Source organism: Protobothrops mucrosquamatus, unplaced genomic scaffold (assembly GCF_001527695.2).
Source record: "Protobothrops mucrosquamatus isolate PMUCROS unplaced genomic scaffold, P.Mucros_1.0 scaffold6155, whole genome shotgun sequence".
NCBI lineage: Eukaryota > Metazoa > Chordata > Lepidosauria > Squamata > Viperidae > Protobothrops > Protobothrops mucrosquamatus.
This window is the reverse complement of record NW_015391990.1, coordinates 1-20,377: the sequence shown is the minus strand read 5'-3', so window position 1 is coordinate 20,377 and position 20,377 is coordinate 1. Positions and strand designations below refer to the sequence as shown.

Here is a 20,377-nt window from a genome sequence, read left to right as displayed (position 1 = left end):
TGCAGAAGCAAAATCATTGAAGATAATCGGTTGGATTTGAAGTGGACTTTTCACAAAGCAAAACATTTATTTCCATTGGTGGAGAGAACTAAGATATATTTGAAAACTGTGTGAAGGAAGCAATGGGATAATTTGTTAATGGTTCTTTATTTCTGCAGTCCCCAATGCTACCTCTCATACAATTCTAAAGAGTTTCAGAGTCTAGAACATTGTGTGTGTATGTGAGAGAGAGATACAAAAATGAACATCCAACAACTGAAAGAAGCTATGATTGACAAGATAGCATGGAGAGTGCTTGCCTATAGTCGCCAAGAGTAGGACATGACTGAATGGTTAAAACTACTACTATTAAAACTACTATTGCTAATAATCAGTTCCTTTGCTTCTTATGCCTTTGCTACTTTTCCTGAGAGATCTAGGCAGGAAGCCTGTTTCCCTTCCTGACACCACCAATGCATGTTTTTATTATTTTTTATAGTGAGTATATTCTCTTGAAGTGTTTATTGTTTATGTTTACTTTTTCCAGATGAATTTGAAGTAACCGAAGAGGTCCCAAAAATAGCCCCAAACCCTCCTCAAGTTAACATGCCGGTTGGTCCTGTACCTGTCAAACCAACAGGTACAATATTTCTCAGTTTCATTTATAATAGTGCCTAAAGCTAAATTACAAGGATCGTGCTGTTTGCATACAACAAATTTTTAAATGTTACTTATTTAACTTTTTGTCTTACATATTTCCATTAGAATCATACAGGTAGTCCTCGATCTACGACCATTCATTCAGCAACCATAGAAAATTATAAATGAGTGGGACTAACAATAGGTCTGCAAAATTGCAGTCTTTGCAATATCTCCACAGTCACATGATTGTGATGAATGGCTCATGATTACAATATTGCATCGAGTAGTGATTGCCATGTGCAACTTTCCCTGCCGGTTTCCCAGAAGAAAACTCGATGGGGAAGCTGGCAGGAAAGGTCACAAATTGTTCCCATTGATTTTTCTCCAGAGGAGTCCCACTATGGAGCTCCTTGACCAGCAGTGCTCATCTGCTGCCCTTACTGGCCCACTCACGCTCCCCAGTGCCTGCCTGCAGCTCTTGCTTGTCTGCCTGTGATCCTCAGCACCCGCCCATGGCCCTCAGCAGCACATCCAGAGCTTTCACCAGGCTCTCCAACATTCCATGCGCCCACAGCAGCTCCCCCCTCTTATCCTTGTCTAAGACTCCTGCCTCTTCTCACTTAACCCATGTGGCCCTGGGGTCATGACAGTACATGGGATTGCTGTCACTAAGCAGTGCGGTCATGTGGCATTGCACTTTACAACTGCATTGCTTAATGACAACAATCCCAGCAATCTAGTTGCTGTCAACCCAAACTATAAAATGTTTGTTAAACTGATTTGTATAAAGCAAGTTGGATACAGGATTTTTACAGATTAAATACTGGAGTTATTTTTCTGAATCGATTAAAATGAAGAATATGTGCCTTTTAAATAAACAAGGAAAAAGATTCTTTGTAATTTTTTATTATATAGTAACCATTTTTAAAAGATGTAAGTCTTCCATCAGATTTTTGAAACCAGAATAATATTAATGTTCACCGTATAATTTGTCAAATACATATTTTATTTTACAAAATTTATATTTTTTCCTAATTCCAAAGGATTCATGATGGTGTACAGCAATAAAGAAAAACATGACACCTAAATCTAAATCAAAAGAAATAGTAAGCATAAAAGAAAAGCAAAGATAAAACCCATGAGAAGCACCTACAGTATGTCAACTAGGAATAAAACATTTTTTATAACATTGAGAAAGTTCCCAAAATTTATTTCACACAATTTTATCACAAATATCAATATTATTTTGGTGATAGAAACATTATTTGAAATTCAGTTCAAACCATCAACATATATTTTTTTACTTTGCAAGGAGCTAAGATTTGTATTAGTGACATTAGTTCAAGAATCTGCACAATTCTGATTTTTCTGATGTGGTTCTTGGCATTCCCCAATCATATCCTAAATTTGATTTTGCTGTTGTAACAGATTTCAGGATTTAGATGAAAAGATTGCATTTTCACTGCTTTGACACGAGGACAACCATAAGTAAAAACCATAAGCAGCTTTATTCTCTACACATTATTTTATTTATGCATTAGATTTCTATATCATCTTTTCTCCAGGAGTCAATGTGTTTTTTACATAGGGATCTCCTTTCATTTTACTTTCACAACAATTACCTTTTAAGGTAATTTGTGCTGAGTGAGAATGATTGCCTCAAGTCACAAGTCGCCTAGTAAGTTTCCATGGCTGAGAGTGATCTCCCCACTCCTGCATGAATATTAACAACTATACTACACTGGCATTTAAAGTCATAATGTAATTTGTATTGTTTTAGTTTAGCATGTTGGGTAAGCTCCACTGTTATTTGTAAACCATGGTTTTGGCTTAGATGTGCTTACATTTTTACAATTAACCAAGGTTAAGCAAATCATGGCTGAGTGGGTGTGGACCATTATTTTGCAGAGAAACTAATTTCCATTTTTTTTCTTTTTATAAGAGGAAGAGGGTTTCTTTTTAAAAAGCATGGTTGGTAAGATAATATAAATTTTGCATCAGGGTTAAACTTGTTTTATCCTTTTTTGGAGTCAAGGATTTAAAAGTTCATTTTCACTTTTTTGCTTAAACATACAAAAAACCCATGCTGTGGATTTTCAGCTAATTTTTTACGATGCAGTTTGGAAAAATTTCCAGGACTACAAAATTGGGGCTAGAAAGGTTCTGTGTAGTCCACACCTGGCCTATTATGATTCATGCTTAAAAATTCAAAATATCTTCAGGATTGGTAGAAAAAGTGTTTGCTATAGTAGTAAGAACTGGTAAATCTATTTTGGGCATTTTGTAAATGAGTTATGGTGCTGGGGTGTTACAAGCTTAATATAAGGGCTTGTAACACATTCAGACACTGAATGTTCTGTTTGGATAATTATAATGGGTTGCTGTCATGGAATGCTACATATGATAATGTTGACTTTTCTTTTAGGTGGCTTGTGTTTGCTTGGTACATATGAAGACAGTGATGATGAAGACAGCGAGATGACCGAGAAAGCAGCACAATCTGCAGATGCAAATGGAAATAATTCAGCAGACATCGATAGTACTCTGGCTAATTTTCTAGCGGTTAGTAGGAATGTTATTTTGGGTGATTAATTGACTTAGTCCTTGAACTAGTATAGAACATCAAAAAAAAATTCACAGTAGTACTTTACAACAGGCAAGAAAAGAGAGAAAGCATTTGAGGGATAATGTTTTTAAGCGCTGCCCGAGTGAAGTTCAAACATTTCATACAGCGATTGTACATTTTCTCTTCTAGATTGACATTAAATATATGTCCTTTAAAAATGTCCTCTTCTACTTTTTCAAGGAGATAGATGCAATTACCGCTCCTTCCCAACCTCATGAAGCCACTGTGCCAACTACAGCTCCACCACCAACTCCTCCCCGGCCAGAACCCAAGGAGTCTGCTACCAGTCAGGTTTTGGTAACTGCAAATGGAACAGACCAAGTAGCTGCATGGCAATATGACACTCAGTGCTCATTGGCAGGAGGTGAGCTCATTGTAGCTAGTTTATTCATAGATGATCGTATTGGGAGGGTCACTTAGGCCATTAGTTCTATCTGCCTGCTTATAGAACTTCCCTATGATTTAAGGCTATTAATCTGTATACTGAACTCTTTGATTATAAAGAAATCTTTGCATCTATTACTTGAATAATACTCTCAAGCTCCTGTCAACTCAAGTCACTTTTTCTAAGAACATAATATATTCAAGTCTCTCTACCTTGCCTTGTAAGATTTAGTTGCCAATCCCCCTAATAAACATTGCTCTTCTCTGTATACTTTCATCAATTTGTCTGAATCCTTTAAAAGTGTGGTGGTCATTTATGGACCCAGTACTTGAGATGGGATCAAATTAATTTACTTTCCACAACTTGGTAACTATAATTCTATAGATGTAGCCTAAAATTGCATCTGCATTTTCAGCAGCTGGGCTAACCTTCATATTCAGCTTGTGATCAGTTATAATTTCAAGATCATTTTCACATCTACTATTGCCAAACCTAATATCCCCCCTCAATCCTTTGCTTGTTACTTTGCTTTATTTTTCCTAAAAGAAGAACTTTATATTTTTCTTTATTCAATTTCCAATCTATTTTTCTAATTTATTGTTTTTGATTTTGTTTCTGTCTTCTGGATTATTAGTCAACGCATTTCTTCATCCAAGTCAAAGATTATTCAGATAAAACCTGCTAGTATATAAAGACTGATTGAACTCCTTTGTCTCTTTAACTAAGTATACTTCGGTTTTTTATACAAGGGTGAATACAAAGAGTTTTATTAGATTGTGCTTTGGAATTGAAAGATTATTAAAAGCAGTTTATGAATTTTGTCTTGGTTAAGAATTTGAGATTTATTTAAGAGGGGGAGATAGGGAGCAAATGCAGTTGCAGTCCCTCTCTAATGTATGTGTATGGAAAAATATGAAGATGCTCAATAACATAGTCTGTATTTGCTGATTAATGAAAAAGGGGGAAAGTTGCTCATTAATATTTTGAGGATTTGTTTTTTCCCATAGTGGGAGTAGAAATGGGAGACTGGCAGGAAGTTTGGGATGAAAACACAGGCTGCTATTATTACTGGAACATTCAAACAAATGAAGTTACTTGGGAACTACCTCAGTATCTTGCAACACAAGTCCAGAATCTCCAACATTACCAACACAGGTAAAATTAAAGAAGTGAATAATTTCAGAAGTTAAATTGGATTTGGTTTTTTAAGCTTACCTTTACTAAAACTGCTCTTTTGTTAGTTCTGTAATAGAGGCTGATGAAAGCTACCCCGTGGCTACAGATATCAGTTCTCAGGGGAAAGGTGGAGGTGGTACTAATAGTACCATTGCTGTTCCTGCTGCTGGTAGTATTGGACGTAGGACAATTCCTTCAAAACGTGAACTGAGAAAGGTCAGTATCAATTTGAATGAAACATTTCCATGGCTGTTTTAATCATTCTTTCCTCAAGATTGTATATACCTCTGATTTTTTTTTCCAGATCAAGAATGGATAGTTTCCATTTTGGAGTACTTGATATTGTAGAACATCAATTTATATAAATTAGGTTGCTAAGAGTTTATAGCTAAATGTTATGTATCAGAGTTCTCAAACTCTGTGATGCCATGACCCTAAAATGGTAACATGAATTTCTGTGATCCCCAACAGACATGATTTCATTGGGATAAGAGTTAAACAATAGATGAGTATAACACTTCAAATAATAGTATGCCTGAGTATATATTTCCATGAAACTCTGATAGAATGTTACAACCATAAAAAAAATAATAATTTGGGAATCCTCCCCAATCTTCTCCTTTTTAACAGGAGGGCTGAGATGCTTACTTTTGTCTCATTTCTGAAATCTGGTTTTAATTTTGAAGCAGCCACTTTCAGTCTTTAAAATAGGTGGGGGTGGGGGGGGAGAGAAGAAGACTTCATCTTTTAAACTGTTCTTTAAATGTTGCAATGTGGAAAAGATTGGCAGGCTGCAAGTTGGTTTTGGCACTTTGCAATGCAGACCTACTGAAACAGTCCATTTGCTGTTTACCTTCCAGCTTGCTGTTTGTAAATATTCCCCCCCCCCATTCCTCAGTTCACTCTTCCTCCTTCGTTAACAGCCCTTCCTCCTCCACTGTATTTCCTTCTGCAGAGGAAGCACCAGGTCAGATGTTCAGGACATTGTATAAAAGTCTCATGTCCTCCAGACATGATTATTTCTCCTTGGAAATACGTTTTTAAAACATTAACTTGATATATTAAAACATTTTAAAGGAATTGATGGTGAAGCTTGGATTCTTAGGTTGCTTTGCATTCTACATACACTTTTTTTTATTAAACTGAAATAAACTTCTTTGGAAAGATCCTCTGACAATCCTCTGTCTATTTTCAGACACACATACCCATGAGAATCACAGTCCAGATTTTGAGAAATGTTTGTATATAGATACAACAAGGACTTCATAATTCAGAATAGTGCTTTGCATTTTAAAATTTCTAGTCTAGTCTCCCACATGCCAGTTTGAGAGCCAGTTTGGTTTGGTGGTTAAGGGGTTGGCCTAGAAACCAGGATGTGGTGAATTCTAATCCCACCTTAGGCATGAAAACAGCTGGGTAACCTTGGCCAGTCTCTCAACCCAATTTTCAGCACAATTCATTTCACAGGATGGTGGCTGTGAGGAGAACAGGAGGAGGAAGGAACATTATGTATGTTTGCTGCCTTTAGTTATTTGTCAAAACAATAAAGGTGGATTAAACATCTAAATAAATAAATAAATACTTTTATTTCAAAAGTTTCAGCAGGCCTAGGAAAGAAGATATTCCGAGCTGTTATTTTTGGGTTTTGTGCATTGTTAATCTACTGACTACATTTCCAAGCTTTGAATGAATATGCGGAAAAGAACAGAACACAATATAGAGATTCAGAAAGGCTATATATGTATATTTATTAAATTTATATGCCACCCATCTCTCACTGTCCAAAGTGAGTGGAGAGTCCAGAGAGCAGAGTGTAGTTTATGATCTTTGTCTGAAGTACTTGATTGGCTCGTTACTGTCAGTATTCTAGTGGTTCTTAGAATGTGATTTGAACGTTTTGCCTGGCATAGTTGAAGAAGTTCACATTTTGATGGGAAAAATCTCATTAACTTCACAGGAAGTGAATGAAGGCATCCAGGCACTATCAAGCAGTGAAGAAGAGAAAAAGGGAGTGGCTGCATCTCTGCTGGCTCCTTTGCTTCCTGAGGTGGTGAAGGAGGAAGAGGAGCGCTGGAGGCGGAAGGTCATATGTAAAGAGGAGGTGGAGCCATTGATGGAAGAAGATGTAACAGTAGAACCAACAACAGCCATTTCTGATCAGCAGCTGGAAGGTGTTCATGATATTGGGGAAGACCCCTCTCAGGAAGACTTGTGTAGTGTGGTGCAATCAGGAGAAAGTGCAGAGGAAGAAGAAGAAGAAGAGCAGGACACTCTGGAACTGGAAATGGTATTGGAGAGGAAGAAGGTAGGTTATGTATTAGGTAGGAATTATTTCGTCAAAGTTGTAGCTAGTTAGGAGGAAAAGGATGTACTTGCAGATACTGCACTGAAGTAAAAGCTATACTATCTTTCCATTATTTAAAAAAGGGAGATCCCTTTTTGGATTAACTTGCTGTTGTGTTCTTTGGCATCTAAAATAAATGTATTAGATTTGGCTTCTAGGAGAAAACTATCATCAGTTCTATCTTTTAAGATACAGGTCCTTGGCAATAAGATGTCAAGAACTTTTTTAAACCCGCATGTCATTATGTAATTATTGTACAGTAAATGCATAGGGTTGATTGTGGACTGTTTTGTATCATCTGTTAAAGCCTTGTTCAAACATACTTCATTCTTAATGTATAACATTCCTACGACTTTTTTCACACTGTTAAAGCTTTGTATAACACCAGCCTACCTACTCCCCCTTTGTGATCGACCTCTTCCTCTTGGCTTTTAGAAAAGAGTGAAAATCTAATATTTCCATGAAGCCAAAAAAAGCTGGTCTATTATAATTACCTCTTGCTCGTGAGATTGGGATTCTTTGTTACTGTTAATGATTTATATGCAATAGTTGATTCCAAATGTTTTTAGTTGCTATTTTAATTGATTGTATGTCTTACCAATTTGGGAATTATATACCTGCAGGTTGGAGCCACCTATATAAACCCTGTAAATAAATAATGTAGTGTAATAATGTAATATATAGAGTCATGAGTTGGAGAAAGCTTACAGCTTATCTAGCCAATCTCTGGTTGGTGTAGAAAATCCAATGCTATAAAATCTGTTTGCAGACTTCCACCAAGAGAGGCCACCTCTGCTTTTGGTAGTTGGTTGTATTATATCAAGCAACAAGAGACAAAACTGTATAGTCCACGTTTGAAAGAAAAAAATTGGTGTACAGAAAACATGTTAATATAGTAAATAAATTAAAATAAAGGTTTTAAAATAACAGTGCATGAGTAAGAAGAAAGAATTTTGGTGTGTTCAGTTGTGATTGATTTCTTTAAACTATTTTATTGATTAAATTTTATATTTTTTGCTATTCAGAATTATTATTTATATACTATTACATATATGTACTTTATTTTAGAATTTGTTATATACCACTTTGAGAGCCTTTTTTGTGCAAAAAATACATATTTTCTGTTATGTGGTGTTCCTTCTATCAATTATCAGCTTGATAATTATCTTGGTACATGCTAGCCAGTAAAGTTTCATTAAGGTCAGCATGACTTCCAAAGCAATTTTGGCTAATATTGTAGAGACCTGAAGAGTAGATTACACTGGAAGCAAATTCCTGTATCTCCAAATCAGAGATGATACGTATTTTTGTGGAGACTATCTATGTATAATGTGTTTTCTTCAATCTACTGAGAGTTTGTATACTACATTATTACAGAGTTACTATCCACAGTGATTAGTTGTTTTAGAATTCAGCATTTTTTATATTTTCTCTTCTATAGAAAATCAGATTCCTGGTTGAAAAATTTTTTTTTGCACTGATCAAATTTTCTATCTTTGGGGCAGGGGAAATAATTTACAAATGAGTAGATATGGGCAATTAGACAGCAGTTGATACAAAAAGTAGTGAGGCTTAGAGCAAAAGCTCTTAAAAGTAATGAGGAAAATGATTATGTAATAGAGTCTTCTACACATACCGTCTTTCATTGTTGAAGGCAGATACTTAGGAGCAGTGAATGAACGAATTCTCCAGTACTGAAATAATGTTTCATTTTTATAGGCAGAATTACGAGCTTTGGAAGAAGGTGATGGGAGTGTTTCAGGCTCCAGTCCACTTTCTGATGCAAGTCAATCAGATCTAACACGGCGGTTGCTACCAAAGCAAGGGAAATGGAAGCTGTTTGGAGTTGCTAGTCCTGAATCTACAAGCCGAGGGTCTAGCAAGACAGGCCAAGATAGTCCTGAGCCTGGAGAAACTGGTAAGATTCTTTTCGGTTCTTTGGTTAACCTTAGTTGCTTATGTCTTCCTGTCTACTGTGCCAATCTATTGTAAAAGAAAGGTGTTTAAGGAAAATTGGGGAATTCTTAAATTATACAGAGGGAAAACCTGGGGAAGGACAACACGGTAAGAACCCGCCCAAAAGATAGAGGAATATCTAGCAGAGACATGGCAGAACCTCTCAACTCCTTCTACTCTTTTTCCCAAGGAAATCTATTTAAAGGGGCCTAAACAGAGTCAGACAGCTAATAACCTCAAAGGAACTTGCAGATGTTATTTTGTGTGTGTGTGAGATCTTTGAGGAATCATGAGGAACAGGCTACCAAAGTCCAGAGGAATAGAGAAAGGCAGATTTTGTACATATATTCAAAAAAAGGCAGGGGGAGAGGACACCTAGTTATTTACATATCATCTTGAAATTTGTACCAGGCAAACTCTTGAGACAAATTACTGAAATATTCAGTTTGAAAACATTTATGAAAACATGCATTGCTTGGCAAGAGCTAGCTTTGGAATTAATTTCCTTTTCCCAACAAGTTAGTTGACCATGGAATTCAATAGACAGAGCCTTGACTTCAGCAAAACATTTGACAAAGTCTCCCAAGAGATTTTAGTAGAAAAAAATAACAAAATATGGGTTGGACTATGCTAGTTTTAGATGGATATACAGATGGTTAAACAATAATATTGCATGACCATGTATCAAGTTGAAGAGAAATATCCAGTGGCATACTTCAGGGCTCCATTCTAGGTCCTGTGCTCTTCAGCATTTTTATAAATAACACAGAAGGGTTAAATATGCAACCATCACATTTGCAGACAAGGTTGAGGGAAGAACAGCCACCTGGGGGAATACAGTCAAGATTTTGATAGGCTGAAATAATAAGCAGGAGACAACAAACTTCAGGGAAACCAAATGTTGCAGTAGTTTTCAAAAGGGTTGTTTTTGAGCCAGGATTTAGTCATTTCAGAAGATAGGACAAGAAAGAACGGCTTTAAATTACAAAGAAGTAATTTATATTCTTCAGTTCTGTAATCCTTATATTCTGTGACTGTAGAAAATGAGAGTAGAGAGTAAGATATAAAGCCATTCTTCTTGTTTTCTGTTCAGCTGTGAAGGAAGAACCAGAAACCGCTGATGACAACTTGGGCCCTGGGCCAGACGTGGAAGAACTTCAAGACAAAGTGAAAACACAAGGGGTTTTCAAGGTAGAAGATGAAGAGCAGGACTTAAAGGTGTGTAAGTTAAAATAGGCTTTTTAGACAAGAGAGAATCGTGTATTTAGGTATACTATTTGCAAATCTTGCTTTCCTGACACACAATGATCATTCATTTTCATAGCATTAAGAATAGTGATATGACCTGAAATTATACAAGTATGATTATTTACAATCTCAAATTTAAGCACAGAATAAATAAATAATCCTAAGTATTTGTAGTGATGTAGCATATAGACCAGGGGTGACAAACTGGCGACCCGCAGGCCGGATGCGTCACATGCAGGCCACGTCCACCCCGGCTCCGCAAAGGCAAAAAATATTGCGATATGTCACGATACATCATGTGACGCGATCAAGTTTGACACTTATGATATAGACTGACCTTTCTTTTAACCTCTGTCTTTTTGTGTGTGCAAGTGAAGTTGTCCTTAAATCATTATTGGTACTTAATTTAGTCTAAGTTATTTTATCATAGAATACCTCTAAATCTTTTAAGTTTTAATTATTTTTTAATTGTGCTTCTAGTAATACTTCTAGACATATCCTGTGCTACATCCAAAAAAGTTACAGGAATTTAAAAACAAATGGCATTTGATATGTGAAGGTAATGCAAGTTCTAACAAGAAGTAGGCAGTCTTATTAAAAACAGGAAGTATTGATTAGTAATGGGAAACATACAGACTTATTATCCTCTAATTTAAGCATTGCAGCTTTTGTGACTGTTAGTACTGAATAATGAAATAACAGCATTTTTGTGCAAAGTAGGTGAAAAAAATCTTCATTGGACATAATAATTACTGATTTATACATATTTAAAATTAGATAAGATCTTAAATTATCCCATCAGGATAAAATAAAAGTACATGGGCAATAAAATTCAGGACAATACCTTTTTTATATTTGGCTAAAATTGATTGGCTCAACTCTGGTCCTCATTAGTCCCAATTTTTTTCAGCTGAGATTTACTGTTCAGATCATGGATCTTTGTACAGTTCAGAGTCAGCATTGCAATAGTCTTTTATGTTATGACTAACAAACCAAAACTTGACCTCTTGCTTGCTTTACTTTTGGCAGTTTCAGATTGGAGAGCTGGCCAATATGTTGATAAGCAAGCTGGAGTTCTTGGGCATCAGTAGACAGTCGATCTCTAACTTCCACATGCTACTGTTGCAGACTGAGGTAACCAAGGTTTACCTTTTATTAAAAAGAAACAATGGAATGTAGGAAGCCATATACATGAAGGATTGTGGTGTAACAAGAATTTAGGAAGTTCAAGTCCCATGGCATGAATAGCAGTCTCTATTTCTTTTCCCTTGTCCCTTCCTCCCCTACCAGCTGTTGGCTTTAAGACAGTATTTTATTTGCGGACATAATGGATGTTATGTAATCTTTATAATTAATTACAAGCTTTATCTTTACTGCTGCTTCCTATTCTAAGAGCTTAGCACTGTACAAAATTCTAGAGCAGTGGTTCTCAACCTGTGGGTCGGGACCCCATTTGGGGTCGATCGACCATTTCACGGGGGTCACCAAGCAAGGCTGTCCGCCATTTTTTTTGTCCGCCATTTTTTTTTGTCCACCATTTTTTTCCCCTTTTCCGGCGGGTGCCTTACCTCCCTTGGGCTGGGCCAGCTGGTGGTCGGCCTGCTCCGTCTCTGCCGCTTGCCAGCTACGCCTCGGCCAGCGAAGGGGGTGGAACCACGCATGCGCGGCGCTCCCGGGCAGGGAAGGTCCCCGACTTATGACCGGTTTAGTCCTCGACTTACGACCGGTTGGGGTCGCGGCATTAAAAAGGTTGAGAACCACTGTTCTAGAGTTCAGCAGAATATGGCATACATGTGGCCAGTTGTCTGTAAACCTTTCATTATTCTGTGTCTTTATCTCTCTTTGACAGACTCGTATTGCAGATTGGCGGGAAGGTGCTCTCCAAGGAAATTACCTCAAACGCAAATTACAAGATGCAGCTGAACAGCTAAAACAGTATGAAATAAACGCCGCCCCTAAAGGCTGGTCCTGCCACTGGGACAGGTACGCACTCTTCTCCCCTTTTCACCTTTGACCTTTGACATCTCAGACATGATTTGTGATCATCACCACCTACCGACCTGCCGTCATCTGTCTGGAGACTGAGAGCAGCTGCACTTAGCGGTGCTGAGCGGGCAAAGAGCCTCTGGCACATACAGATTTTGAGCCAGCCACAAAAATTGGAGAAATATAAAGTCTATGTTAAGTGTGTTGAAATGGATTTGATTTCCGCGATTGGACAGAGCTGGTGTTTACTCTCGAGTGTAAATGCGCTAAGGAGGGCGGGCTTGGGGGGTCGCGCATGCGAGAGCTCTGTGCACATTGCAGGATCTCAGGAACTACGCTCCCAAGTAACGTCTGTGTCCTTATGGAAAGCTCACTGCCTGAGGATCTCAACGAAGAACAAGATAACTATCTCCTGCCAGCAGGTCAGACCAAACTATTTCTTCTTATTTTTGGCTTTCTTGATTATTTTTGTTTATTTGAAATCTTTGCTCTTTTGTTTTTCAGCTCCCAGATCCTCTCCCTCTCAGTAGCAATTCACTATGTCTGACACCAAGAGTATCATACATGTGACTGCAGCAGTCCATGGGAGCAGCCATCTTTCATAAATTGGGCTGTTTCTCTTTTGCTATTCTGGAAGGAAATGAATCCTGAGGCTACCTTAAAGTCTATTTCCTCATACAGCCTTTAATTTCATATCAACCACAAGCGAGTTGTTTCGCTAACCCCCTGCTCTTGGAGCAGGGGGTCAGGGCTGTGATCACAGAGCCAGCACCGCAAACAGTTTGGAGCAAGCTCACCTTGCCAATTCTTCCTCAAAGCTGTTTGTTGCCTTTGTGAACAGCAGTCCTTATTATAAGAGGTTCTTCCTGTGAGAGCACTCCACTGTCGCAGGATAGGACCACATTATTGTGTCAGTGTGGGGGGTGAAGAGAGTAAAGCTTTGTTTTCTTTCTTGTGATTTAGGGATCATAGACGCTATTTCTATGTTAACGAGCAGTCAGGCGAATCCCAGTGGGAGTTCCCAGATGGGGAGGAGGAGGAGGAAGGACAAATCCTAGAGAATAAAGCAGAAGCTCTTCCCAAACAAGCATTGAAGGAGAAAATTGAGTCTGGTGAGGAATCTACTGATAATGCTACAGGTACAGGTCTGAAAGTTCTGCTAAAAGAAAACTAAGGGAACATTTTTAGAGAGGGGACTAACCATATTTAACACAAAAGAATAGTTGCTTAAGGAGAAGTATGTGTAATTTGTACATTGAATGCTAAACTGAAATGAGAGTGCATTGTCAGTAATATTCCTTTGTATATGTATAGGATATTCTTTTTTCATCATTGTATGCAGTTCATGCATCCTATATATATATCCTATATATCTCCATGTCAAGCCAGATTTCTTTCTGTTGGAATTTTTTCAGTTTAATTTTAGAGTTTGGGGACTGGTTATCTGGATGCTTATTAATATTGGAGGTGGAACAATTGCTTTCTCATTGTTCTACAAGAAACTCACATAAAAATAGAACTTGCTCATATGTTAAAGCAAAGGAAACTGGACAAGAATATAGTCGCTAGAAAATCCAAGAAAAATGAAATAGCAAGTTACTGTATATCAGGTTATCATGTTGACAATTGGAACAGTTTAAAGACTAAAGTAGGAAAGATTTTAATTCTGAAACTATAGAAAGAAGGTAACGTAGCTTCATATATGCCTCTATTTACACTCCAAATAAAAATAAAGGAACAATTTTAAAAAGATTTTTTTCCCAAGTGTCAATAGAAGTGGAACAAGGTGAAATATTTATCCCTGGAAATATACACGGAGCGTTAGATTTAAATTTAGATAAAACATTTCAAGGGAAGAAAGGTGAAAAGCTTTCAGAAAAGGTATTCCAATATATGGATGAATTGGCATTGATAGGAGTCTGTAAACTCCAGCAGAGATTCATCATACTTTCTATTGCTAAACAAGAAATCAATTGTACTCCAGAATGGATATGTATTTGGTCCCCAAGGTTCTAGTAGTACAGATTCTTGCAATGATATATGCAGATCATGATCCAGTTCTAATAATACTGCATTCTGGAGAAAAAAACATTCCTTCAAATGGAAGATGAATGATAAATTGCTATTCCACCACAAGATCCTACAGAATTTTTTTTTATTTTTTGTTTTATTTGTATCCCACCTTTATTGTTTTTCCAGATAAGATGGATAATATATCCAATACACTTCCTCCTCCTTTGTTACCCACAGCAACAACCCTGTGAGGGATTGATTGATTGGTCCAAAGTCAACCAACTGGCTTTCATGGCTAAGGCGGGACTTGAACTCACAGTCTCCTGCTTTCTAGCCTGCTGCTTAACTACTAAACCAAACTGGCTCTATGCAAGATGCAAGAAGGAATTGAAAATTTTCTTCAAAATAAACAGAATACCAGGAATCTCTGATGCTATCATTTGGGGCATAAACAAGCATGAATTAGCAACTAAACCAAAAAGAAAACATATAGAACAACTAGAATTCAAAATAAGAGAATTAGAACATTTGGATAGAACTGCTTAACACATAATCCAAAAGAACAACTAATGAAAGAATTGCAATAACAAGTTTATTGGAAATGGGAGAACTACAAAAGAACACTTTTTAAAAAAAATTCAAACGTGAATAAACCAGGGAAATTTGTATCCGATTAGAAAAAAGATCAACAATAAAGGGGTTAAATTGTTGCAGACATAATCAGAAATTATAGAAGAATTGGCAGATTTTTTTCAAGGGACCATATTCAACAGCTAACATTGATGAAGTAAGCTATGAATAAATATACTGAAAACTCTGTCCTTAAGAAATTTAATGGCCAACATAGGCAAATACTAAGTAAGCCTATAACTATCCAAGAAATAAAAGAGGCAATTTATTGTTTGTTTATTTCAGTTTTATTCCACCTTTATTATCTTATAAGTAACTCAAGGTGGCATAACTTGGGAAAGAACAAGATCCAGATGGGCCAATAGCTTAATATTATGAAGAACTCAGAGGAATTGTTGGAACCACTGACAAATGAATGAAATTTTAAAAAGTGATACCACAAATATGGGAAGTAACATACTGTACATTACTTGGATTTTCAAAGAAGAGAATGACATGGAAAAACCACAATAATACAAACTAATCTCTCTGTTGAATATAGATTATAACTTTTTACAATTCTAGTGAATGTGTTTTGAGATAATATACATATTGTCAAATAAGTTATATTCTGAATAGGAATAAAAAGGACAACAGATTTATAATCAGTACAATAGAATACAATAAATATGAGTCAGTTGCCAAATGTCTGAATTTTGACCACATGAGCATCAGGATTCGGCAGTGGTTGTAAATGTGAAAAATGGTTATAAGTCTCTTTTCACTGCCATTGTAACAATCACTCAGTGAACTGTTGTAAGATGAGTATGTCAGTCAGAATACAACAAAGAAGTTAGAAATTAAACATGATGGTTTTGGTCATTTTTCCCTTTTTTATGATATCTTTTAATAACAAAATAGTGGAAACTGGCAGAGATTCAAAAGGTCTTAAAAATTCTTTTTGTCAAAAATAGCTTAATGTATTTTGTCTTTCTGGTTAATTTTTCATCAATGATATATTGTGCATTAACTAGACCAGAGGTCCCCAACCTTTTGGGGCCCAGGGACGGTTCCATGGAGAAAGGTTTTTCTGTGGACCGGAGGATGCGTGTTTTTGTGTGCTGCTTGCATCCTGCGAATGGGGCTTTGTTTGTGCGGACCGGTTGCTGGCATGCCGCGGCCCGGTACTGGCTCACAGACCGGGGGTTGGGGACCCCTAAACTAGACAACTTCAGTAACTTACTTGTCCACTTATCAATATTTTACCTCAGGATCAACTATTTTTTCATTTTCTCTTCTTTCTTTAAAAAATAATTAAAGGAAAAGAAATAGATTTGCCTTTGGCAAAAGAAGCCCCATCAAATGATAGATCAAAGCAATAAAATATCCAGGTTAAAACTTTTACATATAACTTTTTTCTTTCAGGTACTGTTTCTAAAGAATCTCTTTCTAGTCAAGCTGGAGCTACTTCTCTGGTGCCTCTCAGTCCATTTTGGACTGTTCTTCAGCCCTCTGTCCCAGTTCTGCAACCCCCTTTACCCTTAGAAATGCCACCACCCCCACCACCCCCTCCAGAATCACCCCCGCCACCCCCTCCCCCTCCCCCACCTCCTGGAGAAGATGGAGAAATACAGGAAGTAGAAATGGAAGATGAGGGAGATGAAGAGCCACCAGCACCAGGAACAGAGGAAGATGCTGTTCTAAAACCTCTCCTTCGACCAGCTGTTGCCAACAGCCAGGTGAATTAATAATTCTTGGCATATGAATTATATCTGTGTTACTGCAGACAGGGTTCTCCATTGTGAAACCTATTTGACGTCTTGTCGTTCGTAATGCATGGTCTTCCCAAAGCCATATCAAGAAGTAAAACACAATTTTCATCAGCTGTCCAGATGTATGCAAAATGAACTATGTAAATGTTGCTGCATTATGCAAGAATTTTGAATTGGTATATAATTTGTTGTGAAAAAGAATATTTTTTTTCTAAGAAATGATATGAAAGTTGAAGGAAGATCTTGGGTTCATGGCATTCAGGGCTTAGGAGCATCATTTGTGTATAAGGAGGTGGACTCTAATTTAAATTTTGTATTGGTTTGATGCATTTATTTATTTGTTTATTTTATAATCTACCCATTGTTAAAAACAATGCTACAGTAGGTTGTGTTTAAAATTAATTTACAAAACGTTAAAACAATTTAAATGCCTTAATAAGAGTGACAAACATTTGTTCCCTCCATATATAAAATAAATAAAACAGTTAAAACACTGTTGTAAAGAGCATAAATTAGAAAATGGTCTCTGTAACAAATCACTGGTACACATAACTCTCAAGGGATATTCCCATTAGACCTTAATTGATAGGCAAGTACAAAACAGGTATGGAACAGCTGTTCCATAAAGTATCCAAGTATTAACTCATGATGCTTTTTATGTTAATATAAGTATCTTGAACTTAGCACAGTAGCAAATTAGCAGCAGTTACAATGCCTTCAGAATGGGCAAACTACAATTAGCAATCGAGCTTTGCCATTTTTTTCTGGCTACTGCTTTTACCCCAACCTCAAGGATAATCCTTTAGACAACAGTACAGTAATCCAGTCATAATACAAACATTTCTGTTTGTCTATGGAGATTCTCAGTCATCCACGTCATGGTTGTCTCAAAGGTGCTTTTTCAAAAGACAGCTGGACTATATTTCTGTTTGTAGTAGTTGAAAGTGTCACATGGTGATGTATCTATTGTTGCAGATAGTAGTAGCTACTTTTCACAATTGTATTAAACAGTGTACACGAATGATGGTAATTGCTTGTTAAAAGGTTTGTATGATTCACAAGCCTCAAACTGACTTCCTTTTGTCTGCTTCCAGACCAACTCTGAGACCAGTGTATCCACAACTTCCGCTAAACCTTTAAAAAGAAAAGCTTCCGAAATGAATGCGGGACTGGTGCAGCGAGCAGCAACTATTGGAAGTTGTCCGGTGCTTTATGGCCAGTCAGTAATAGGTGGAAGTGAGTTTCATTCCTCTGGTGCTGCTTTGGTTATTATAACTGTGGGGGAGATGTTTGGACATTTCTCATTCTTTATGCTATTGTGTATTCAGGCCAACAAGCCCATGGGGTGAGTTTACAATCAAGTTACCTTGGAGTACCACAGCCAGCTCTCATAGGCTATTCAGACTGCAGTGCCTCAGGGGGACTTCCTGCCAGCACAACACAGCCTGTTCCTTCGCAAGGAGCTCCATCTGCCACTGCAGAACATCTGCCGCCACCGCCACCACCGCCGCCGCCTCCTCCTCAGTCACCACCTCCACAAGTTCCAAAGTCATTACCTCTGGAGAAATCAAAAAAAATGAGAAGAGGTAGCAAGGTGAGTGCATAAGTTTGAATTTTCTATCATTCACTGTACCAAAATGGAATGAGTTGCACGTAAATAGAAATGCCTGTTATTTTATTTAGCTGATCTTATTACTTGTTCGTTAGGTAGCATTTCATAGAGGTAACTTATTTTAGGATATTGGTTTATAGAAATGTACTGAGAAATTAGGGTCTTGGGCATGAGAGCTAACATCCTGGTGGCCTAATCTCAGTCATCTTGGAGATATTAGCTTGATGCTCAGAATTTCCGAACACATTTTCCTTTTTTGTGTGTGTGAATCAGCAATGTAGAATTAATTAGCTGGGTATTGGATAATCTCATGTATATTTTGACAGGATCAGTTTTCATTTTTTATATCAAAGTTAGACAGGCTGTATTATCCAATATTTACAATGTTCCACCACTTTTCCTTTTGACCCTTGTCCAGCATGGCTTGTAACTTTTAGCCAGAAAGTTATTAAAGATATCTTATTCATGAACATAATATGACCTCTAAAGTAAGGCAAGATGACTCTTTGTTTATAGGGGGCATCATCAGCCTTTTCTGAAGAGACTGTCATTGGCTCTCTTGGTCATAAGCCTGCGGCCAGTGGCCAGCCTGAGGTGGCAGATAGCTCCCCATTATGGGCTATCCTTGAGGAAGCAAATTATCTTGTTCCAGTCCAAACTGGCTTCAGATTAGGACACAGAATAGAGATAATTTTGGTTGTCCTATAGGTGACAGAGGGAATTCTCTTTGACCTCTCAGTGGCTTTTGATCTTATCGACCATAGTATTCCTCTGGAGATCATTTGAAAGTGACAAGAAAGGGACGTCTCTCATCATTTCATTTCAACATATCCCTGTTCTGGGAAAATTCAAAGAGACACAATACACACCTATCCTGAAAGCATTATACGAGCAACAATTTATTTCTAGATGAAAAATCAAGGGCTGAAATTTTTTTCTTAAAAGCCAGGGATGTACAGAAAACAACCTTTAAGTATTTCAGTGATACAAACTTTCCAAAGAAGATTAGAGTTGGGCAACATCTAAGCAGAAATAAATAGTTTTGATGTTTGTGAATATTTCGTTACAGAGGAAAAAAAATAAGACGAAGATGCCATCTCTGGTAAAGAAGTGGCAGAGCATTCAGCGGGAATTGGATGAGGAGGAAAACTCCAGCTCTAGTGATGAAGATCGGGAAGTGATGTCACAGAAGCGAATAGAAGAATGGAAACAGCAGCAATTAATCACGTATGTAGAAGCTTGCATGATACATCTACCACTCAACTGCATGCACCCTAAAATATTTTGATTCAGATCAATTTTTTCTAATTTGGGGGCAGCATCTGTTATTTCATGTGGTATTATCAACAAAAATGAAGGATGATTTTGTTTTTAAATTGCTTTTCAGCATACTGTGTTATTTAACCAAAAATTTAATATGTGCTATATATAAGAAATGTTCATTATTTAGGATACGGGTTTTTTCCCATAAATTGGTGCACACTTAGAAAAATGTTTTTCTGCCTTTAGATCTTATATTGTAAAGTTTTTCTTTCTTTTTTACTTGTAATGTTTCTTTCTATTCTTTTTTGCAGTGGTATGGCAGAAAGAAATGCCAATTTTGAGGCTTTGCCTGAAGACTGGAGAGCTCGACTCAAGAGGCGGAAAAACACTTCAAACACATGAGCTTTTTTTTAACCATTCATGTACAGTTCAGAACCTTTTACTGTTGGATCTGTTGTAACTTTGAAGATACTTATTTCAGTTCAATTACCTGAGAGAGAATTTTGTTGGACTTGGGAATCTTTTGGAGATATACTTTGGCAAATAGGCCTGTGAAATGATGGTTAGGCTTGATACTTCTATGTTAAGCAGCTCCCATTTCAGACAGCTGACACACTATTCTGTCCAGTTCCCTGGTGGAGCACATAACAATAACTGATTGATGCACTTTGGCTGGTTCCATTTCTTACTCCACATTTGCTTTTTCAAGTACTGTAATGTGTCTAGCTGTAATTTGCCACTTGCATTTTTTGAAAAATGTATAGTC

General features: G+C 37.1%; 1 protein-coding gene across 1 annotated transcript; it reads left to right on the top strand.

Annotated features, from left to right (window-relative positions):
• Nucleotides 1-572: 572 nt before the first annotated feature.
• Nucleotides 573-20,368, top strand: FNBP4 (formin binding protein 4). The gene is made up of 16 exons (XM_015829451.1): nucleotides 573-619; nucleotides 3,047-3,183; nucleotides 3,428-3,611; nucleotides 4,640-4,787; nucleotides 4,874-5,024; nucleotides 6,766-7,113; nucleotides 8,872-9,070; nucleotides 10,202-10,326; nucleotides 11,386-11,490; nucleotides 12,206-12,339; nucleotides 13,306-13,487; nucleotides 16,390-16,703; nucleotides 17,831-17,990; nucleotides 18,023-18,330; nucleotides 19,418-19,575; nucleotides 19,923-20,368. The coding sequence occupies exons 1-16, from the start codon at nucleotides 586-588 to the stop codon at nucleotides 20,011-20,013; spliced, it is 2,778 nt and encodes a 925-aa protein (XP_015684937.1). The 5' UTR covers nucleotides 573-585; the 3' UTR covers nucleotides 20,014-20,368.
• The last annotated feature ends 9 nt before the right edge of the window (nucleotides 20,369-20,377 follow it).